Genomic DNA, 8,004 nt, shown 5'->3' with positions numbered 1-8,004 from the left:
GCCCTGCAGCTCTCTGCTATGCCAGGGCTGCTCTGTGCTGTGCCAGGGCTGCTCTGTGCCCTGCAGCTCTCTGCTATGCCAGGGCTGCTCTGTGCTGTGCCAGGGCTGTTCTGTGCCCTGCAGCTCTTTGCCCTCTGCCCCCCAGGGCTGCCCTGTGCCCCCTGCCTGCTGCTCTGCCTCCTCCCTGTGCTCCTCGGCTCAGCTGCCCTCCAGGAGCTGTCTGGGAGGGCTGGGCACAGCCAGTGGTGCCAGGCTGTGTGCCAGGCCCTGTCCTGACCCTGCCCCATGCCCCCCACAGGTCGTCTCAACTGGTGGCTGAGCCTGGACCCCAGCTGCCAGCGGCTGCTGCCCCTGGCCACCACCGGGGATGGGAACTGCCTGCTGCATGCTGCCTCCCTGGGTAAGAGCCTGGCCCCCCCCAGCCCCTGCAGCTCCCCTCCTGCCCCCCCTGCCCCCCAAGCTGCCCCCAGCAGCAGCACAGTGCCCAGGGGGGGCTGGCAGCAAAGTGCCAACCCAGGAGCCCAGCCCTGAGCCCTGAGCTGCCTGCAAAGGCCTCCTGCAGGAGCAGAGCTTTGGCTCCAGCACAGCCCAGCAGGGAGGGGAGGGAAGGGACCCCTGGAGCTGCCCTCCTGCCCCCCCTGCCCCAGCAGGGCTGCCCCCAGCTGTGCCCAGCAGCAGCACAGTGCCCAGGGGGGGCTGGGAGCTCTCCACAACCTCTCTGGGCTCAGCCTGCTCCAGGCCTCCAGCAGCCTCCCCCCAAGCAACTTCCTCCTCCTGCCCAGCTCCAACCTCCTGCCCTCCACTCTCTGCCCCTTGCCCCTTGGCCTGGCCCTGGGCACCACTCAGCAGCTGCCAGCCCCAGCCCCTGGCCCCCCCCCAGCCCCTGCAGCTCTTGCTCAGCACTCAGCAGCTGCCCTCTGGGGCTGCTCTCCTCCAGCCTCTCAGCCCCAGGCAGCTCTCAGCCTCTGCTGCTCCCACAGCTGCTCCAGGCCCCCCAGCAGCTTCCCAGCCCCCCCTGGAGCCTCCCCAGCAACTTCCCAGCCCCCCCTGGAGCCTCCCCAGCAGCTTCCCAGCCCCCCCTGGAGCCTCCCCAGCAGCTTCCCAGCCCCCCCTGGAGCCTCCCCAGCAGCTTCCCAGCCCCCCTGGAGCCTCCCCAGCAGCTCCCAGCCCCTCTGCAGCTGGGGAGGGGGAGCCCAGCCCTGGCCCCAGCCCCCCAGAGGTGTCCTCAGCAGGGCAGAGCAGAGGGGCAGCAGAACCTCCCCTGCCCTGCTGCCCACACTGCTGCCTGCCCCCAGCAGAGCCTTGGGGGCTGTTTGGCCATGGGGGCTCCTGGCTGGCTCCTGGGGGGCTCCCTGCTGGCTCCCTGCTGGCTCCTGGCCCCCTGGCAGAACCTCCCTTGCCCTCCTGGCCTGGCTTTTAGCCCCAGGTTGTGCAGCAGGAGGCTGCTGGAGCACTGCCCAGGGAGCTGCCAGCTGAGTTCCCCTCCCTGGAGCTGCTGCAGGTGAGGCTGGGGCAGGGCTCTGGGGGAGGATGTCCCTGCTGGGGGGCAGGGGGCAGGGGGGGGTTGGAGCTGGCTGAGCCCTGGAGCCCCCTCCCTGCCCAGAGCCCTTCTGCCCTCTCCCTGCTGCTCTTTCCCTCTCTCCCCACAGCTCTCAGCCTGGGGGGGGCGCTGCAGGCCCTCAGCTGCTGCTGCTGGGCCCCTGCTGAGCCCTGCTGCCCCCCCCCAGGCATGTGGGGGTTCCATGACAGGGACCTGATGCTGAGGAAGGCTCTGCACAGCCTGATGGACGGCGGAGGGGAGAGGGAGGCCCTGAGGCGCCGCTGGAGGTGGCAGCAGACCCAGCAGAACAAGGAGGTAGGAGGCCTGCAGGGGGCTGCCCCCTCCCCACCCCCCCACCCCCAGCACCTCTGCAGGGGGAGGGGCTGAAAAATTCCCTTCCCCCCCCTGCCAGCTCCAACCCCCCCTGGAAGGGACCCCCAGGGCTCAGCCCCCCCTGGAAGGGACCCCAGGGGTCAGCCAGCTCCAACCCCCCCCTGGAAGGGACCCCAGGGCTCAGCCCCCCCTGGAAGGGACCCCAGGGCTCAGCCAGCTCCAACCCCCCCCCTGGAAGGGACCCCAGGGCTCAGCCCCCCCTGGAAGGGACCCCAGGGCTCAGCCAGCTCCAACCCCCCCCTGGAAGGGACCCCCAGGGCTCAGCCCCCCCTGGAAGGGACCCCAGGGCTCAGCCAGCTCCAACCCCCCCCCTGGAAGGGACCCCAGGGCTCAGCCCCCCCCCTGGAAGGGACCCCAGGGCTCAGCCAGCTCCAAGCCCCCCCTGGAAGGGACCCCAGGGCTCAGCCCCCCCCCTGGAAGGGACCCCAAGGCTCAGCCCCCCCTGGAAGGGACCCCAGGGCTCAGCCAGCTCCAACCCCCCCTGGAAGGGACCCCAAGGCTCAGCCAGCTCCAACCCCCCCTGGAAGGGACCCCAGGGCTCAGCCCCCCCTGGAAGGGACCCCAGGGCTCAGCCAGCTCCAACCCCCCCTGGAAGGGACCCCAGGGCTCAGCCAGCTCCAACCCCCCCTGGAAGGGACCCCAAGGCTCAGCCAGCTCCAACCCCCCCTGGAAGGGACCCCAGGGCTCAGCCAGCTCCAAGCCCCCCTGGAAGGGACCCCAGGGCTCAGCCAGCTCCAACCCCCCCCTGGAAGGGACCCCAGGGCTCAGCCAGCTCCAACCCCCCCCTGGAAGGGACCCCAGGGCTCAGCCAGCTCCAAGCCCCCCTGGAAGGGACCCCAAGGCTCAGCCCCCCCCCTGGAAGGGACCCCAGGGCTCAGCCCCCCCTGGAAGGGACCCCAGGGCTCAGCCAGCTCCAAGCCCCCCTGGAAGGGACCCCAAGGCTCAGCCAGCTCAACCCCCCCCCTGGAAGGGAGCTCAGGGCTCAGCCAGCTCCAACCCCCCCCTGGAAGGGACCCCAGGGCTCAGCCAGCTCCAACCCCCCCTGGAAGGGACCCCAGGGCTCAGCCAGCTCCAACCCCCCCTGGAAGGGACCCCAGGGCTCAGCCAGCTCCAACCCCCCCTGGAAGGGACCCCAGGGCTCAGCCAGCTCCAAGCCCCCCTGGAAGGGACCCCAAGGCTCAGCCAGCTCCAAGCCCCCCTGGAAGGGACCCCAGGGCTCAGCCAGCTCCAACCCCCCCCAGGAAGGGACCCCAGGGCTCAGCCAGCTCCAACCCCCCCTGGAAGGGACCCCAAGGCTCAGCCAGCTCCAACCCCCCCTGGAAGGGACCCCAAGGCTCAGCCCCCCCCCTGGAAGGGACCCCAAGGCTCAGCCAGCTCCAACCCCCCCCTGGAAGGGACCCCAAGGCTCAGCCCCCCCCTGGAAGGGACCCCAGGGCTCAGCCAGCTCCAACCCCCCCTGGAAAGGACCCCAAGGCTCAGCCCCCCCCCTGGAAGGGACCCCAGGGCTCAGCCAGCTCCAAGCCCCCCTGCCATGGGCAGGGACAGCTCAGCCCAGGGCAGGCTGCTCACAGCCACCTCCAGCCTGGCCTCAAACACCTCCAGGGCTGAGGAGGAGGCTTCCAGCACCTCCCTGGGCAGCCTGGGCCAGGCTCTCAGCCCCCTCCTGGGCAACAACTTCTTCCTCACAGCCAATCTGAGTCCCCTCTGCTCCCCCTTGAATCCATTCCCCTCCTTGGCTCCATCCCCCCCAGTCCTCTCCCTCCCTGCCCCCCCTCCCCAGTCCCTCCCCAGCTCTCCTGCAGCCCCTGGGAGGCCACCAGGAGCTCTCCCTGGAGCCTTCTCCTCCTCCCCACCCTGCCCAACCCCAACCCCCCCAGGCTGTGCTCCCAGCAGAGCAGCTCCAAGCCCTCTGCTCCTGCTCCTGGCCCTGCTCTGGAGCCCTCCCAGCCCCTCCAGCCCCTTCCTGGGGCAGAGGCTGCAGAGCTGGCCCCAGAGCTGCAGCTGTGGGCTCAGCAGAGTGGAGCAGAGGCAGAGTCTCCTTCCCTCCCTCCCTCCCCTCTGGCCACACTTCTGCTGCTGCAGCCCAGGCTCTGCTTGGCTCTCTGGGCTGCCAGTGCTGCCTGGGGGGGGGCTCAGGCTGAGCTTCTCCTCCCCCCCCAGCCCCCCCAAGGCCTCTCCTGCAGGGCTGCTCTCCAGCCAGCCCCTGCCCAGCCTGCAGCACTGCCTGGGATTGCCCTGAGCCAGCTGCAGGACCTTGCCCTTGGCCCTGGGGACCCTCAGGAGCTTGTCCTGGGCCCAGCTCTGCAGCCTGCCCAGGTGCCCCTGGCTGGATCCCTTCCCTCCAGCCTGCCCAGCTCCCCCTGGCTGGATCCCTTCCCTGCAGCCTGTCCAGCTCCCCCTGGCTGGATCCCTTCCCTCCAGCCTGCCAGGATCCCCCTGGCTGGATCCCTTCCCTCCAGCCTGCCCAGCTCCCCCTGGCTGGATCCCTTCTCTCCAGCCTGCCAGGATCCCCCTGGCTGGATCCCTTCCCTCCAGCCTGCCCAGCTCCCTCTGGATGGATCCCTTCCCTCCAGCCTGCCCAGCTCCCCCTGGCTGGATCCCTTCCCTCCAGCCTGCCAGGATCCCCCTGGGTGGATCCCTTCCCTCCAGCCTGCCAGGATCCCCCTGGCTGGATCCCTTCCCTCCAGCCTGCCCAGGTGCCCCTGGCTGGATCCCTTCCCTCCAGCCTGCCAGGATCCCTCTGGCTGGATCCCTTCCCTCCAGCCTGCCCAGCTCCCTCTGGCTGGATCCCTTCCCTCCAGCCTGCCCAGCTCCCTCTGGCTGGATCCCTTCCCTCCAGCCTGCAGCCCTGCTGAGCTGCCCTCAGTGCCTCTCCCCCCTGGCCCCAGCACAGAGCTGCCCAAGCCTGGGCTCCCAGCACTGATCCCTGGGGGTCTGCCCCTGCCCCTGGGCTGCCCTTGCCCTGGGCTGCCCTTGGCCTGGGTGCTTGGCAGGGCCCCAGGCAGTGCTTCCTCCCTCTCCCCCTGGGCTCTCTTGCAGTCTGGGCTGGTGTACACCGAGGAGGAGTGGCAGAGGGAGTGGGAGGAGCTGATCAAGTTGGCCTCCAGCCAGCCCAGGCTCCACTACGGCACCAACGGCCCTGGGGGCGCAGGGTAGGTGCAGGGCTCCCAGCTGGGGGCCACCGAGGGGCCCGGGGCAAAGGGGGGAGGGGCAGGGGGCTGCTGGGGAGCAGCTCCTGGGGCGGGGAGGGGAGGAGGGGAGGGAGGATGAGGATGGAGGGCAAGAGGTGAGGGAGAGTGAGGATGGAGGGCAAGAGGTGAGGGAGAGTGAGGATGGAGGGCAAGAGGTGAGGGAGGATGAGGATGGAGGACAAGAGATGAGGGAGGATGAGAATGGAGAGCAAGAGATGAGGAAGGCTGAGGATGGAGGAGGGCAAGAGGTGAGGGAGGAAGAGGATGGAGGGCAAGAGATGAGGGAGAGTGAGGATGGAGGGCAAGAGGTGAGGGAGGATGAGGATGGAGGGCAAGAGATGAGGGAGAGTGAGGATGGAGGGCAAGAGGTGAGGGAGGATGAGGATGGAGGGCAAGAGGTGAGGAAGGCTGAGGATAGAGGAAAAGAGGAAGGATGAGGATGGAGGACAAGAGGTGAGGGAGGATGAGGATGGAGGAGGACAAGAGGTGAGAAGGGTGAGGATGGAGGGCAAGAGAAAGGCTGAGGATGGAGGGCAAGAGGTGAGGGAGGATGAGGATGGAGGATAAGAGGTGAGGAGGGATGAGGATGGAGGGCAAGAGATGAGGAAGGCTGAGGATGGAGGAGGGCAAGAGGTGAGGGAGGAAGAGGATCTGGGACTTAGGACTTGGGATCTGGGACCTGGGACTTGAGATCTAGAACCTGGGACCTGGGATCTGGGACTTGGGGCCTGGGACTTGGGACCTGGGATCTGGGGCCTGGGACTTGGGACTTGGGGCCTGGGACTTGGGGCCTGGGACTTGGGACCTGGGATCTGGGATCTGGGACCTGGGACCTGGGACCTGGGACTTGGGACCTGGGATCTGGGGCCTGGGACTTGGGACTTGGGGCCTGGGACTTGGGACCTGGGATCTGGGACCTGGGACCTGGGACCTGGGACTTGGGACCTGGGATCTGGGACCTGGGATCTGGGACCTGGGGACTTGGGACTTGGGACCTGGGATCTGGGACCTGGGATCTGGGACTTGGGACCTGGGGACTGGGACTTGGGACCTGGGATCTGGGACTTGGGACCTGGGATCTGGGACCTGGGACCTGGGACCTGGGACTTGGGACCTGGGATCTGGGACCTGGGATCTGGGACCTGGGACTTGGGACTTGGGACCTGGGATCTGGGGCCTGGGACTTGGGATCTGGGATCTGGCACTTGGGAGCTGGGATCTGGGATCTGGCACTTGGGATCTGGGACCTGGGACCTGGGACCTGGGACTTAGGATCTGGGATCTGGGATCTGGGACTTGGGACCTGGGATCTGGGACCTGGGACTTGGGATCTGGGACCTGGGATCTGGGACTTGGGACCTGGGGACTGGGACTTGGGACCTGGGATCTGGGACTTAGGATCTGGGATCTGGGACTTGGGATCTGGGACTTGGGACCTGGGGACTGGGACTTGGGACCTGGGACCTGGGACTTGGGATCTGGGATCTGGGACTTGGGATCTGGGACTTGGGACTTGGGATCTGGGATCTGGGACCTGGGACCTGGGACTTGGGATCTGGGATCTGGGAGTTGGGATCTGGGACTTGGGACTTAGGATCTGGGATCTGGGATCTGGGATCTGGGACCTGGGACCTGGGATCTGGGACTTGGGATCTGGGACCTGGGACTTGGGATCTGGGACTTGGTTCAGCTTAGCCTTGAGGATCAATTTCTGCCCCTTGGGGGTTGCCCAGGCCTGGCCCAGGGCAGTGCTGCAGCCTCCAGCCCTGGAGGGGCTTCCCAAGGCCTGGGGCTGTGGTGCTGAGGCCCAGGGGGGGTTGGTGGTGCTGGGGCAGGGCTGGGTTGGACTCCAGGGCCTTGGGGAAGCCTTTTCCAAGCCAAGTGCAGAGGCAGGGCTGAGCTCAGCTGTGCTGCAGGCAGCAGGAGGCAGCTCTGCAGGGCTGGCTGCGGAGCCCTCAGCCCCCAGGCAGCCAGGCAGCGCCTCCAGGGCTCAGGACCTGCTCTCTGCCTCCCTCCCCCCAGCCTGGAGAGCTCGGAGGAGCCTGTCTACGAGAGCCTGGAGGAGTTCCACGTCTTTGTCCTCGCCCATGTGCTGAAGAGACCAATTGTGGTGGTGGCAGACACCATGCTGAGGGACTCAGGGGGAGAAGGTAGGAGCTGCACCTCCTCGGGAGCTGCCCACAGCCAGCCCTGGGGGCTGGGGGGGGAAGGGACCCAGCCAGAGGCACCTGGGCAGGCTGCAGGGGCTGGGCCCAAGGCAGGCTCCTGAGCTCAGCATGGCCAAGGGCAGGGTCCTGCAGCTGGGGCAGCACAGAGCCAGGCTGGGGGTGGGGAGGAGAGGGCTGAGGGCAGCCTGCAGGAGAAGGGCTTGGAGGGGGTGGCTGGGGACAGCCTCCTGCCAGGAGGCAGCAGCAGCCCAGGGGCAGCCCTGGGCAGGGAGGGCAGGGAGAGGATTCTGCCCTCTGCTCCTTTCCTGCTCTGCTCTGCTCCTGCTCTGCTCTGCTCCTCTCCTGCTCTGCTCTGCTCTGCTCTGTTCTGCTCCTGCTCTGCTCCTGCTCCTGCTCTGCTCTGCTCCTGCTCTGCTCTGCTCCTGCTCTGCTCTGCTCTGCTCCTCTCCTGCTCTGCTCCTCTCCTGCTCTGCTCCTGCTCTGCTCTGCTCCTGCTCTGCTCTGCTCCTCTCCTGCTCTGCTCCTGCTCTGCTCTGCTCTGCTCCTGCTCTGCTCCTCTCCTGCTCTGCTCCTGCTCTGCTCCTGCTCTGCTCTGCTCTGCTCTGCTCCTGCTCTGCTCTGCTCTGCTCTGCTCTGCTCCTGCTCTGCTCTGCTCCTGCTCTGCTCTGTTCTGCTCTGCTCCTGCTCTGCTCCTGCTCTGCTCTGCTCCTGC

At 68.0% G+C, this 8,004-nt stretch overlaps 1 protein-coding gene across 1 annotated transcript; it reads left to right on the top strand.

The window, feature by feature from the left end:
• Positions 1–270: 270 nt before the first annotated feature.
• Positions 271–7,274, top strand: LOC137461464 (OTU domain-containing protein 7B-like; the record flags this gene model as incomplete). The annotated part of the gene is made up of 4 exons (XM_068171192.1): positions 271–400; positions 1,728–1,855; positions 4,973–5,085; positions 7,147–7,274. Coding segments are annotated over exons 1-4 (484 nt in total), but the record flags the coding sequence as incomplete, so codon positions are not given.
• Between the last annotated feature and the right edge of the window lie 730 nt (positions 7,275–8,004).

Source organism: Melanerpes formicivorus, unplaced genomic scaffold (genome assembly GCF_026170545.1).
Source record: "Melanerpes formicivorus ecotype bairdi unplaced genomic scaffold, bMelFor1.0.p_v2 SCAF_2273, whole genome shotgun sequence".
In the NCBI taxonomy this organism is placed as follows: domain Eukaryota; kingdom Metazoa; phylum Chordata; class Aves; order Piciformes; family Picidae; genus Melanerpes; species Melanerpes formicivorus.
This window is presented reverse-complemented; position numbering and strand designations above follow the sequence as displayed.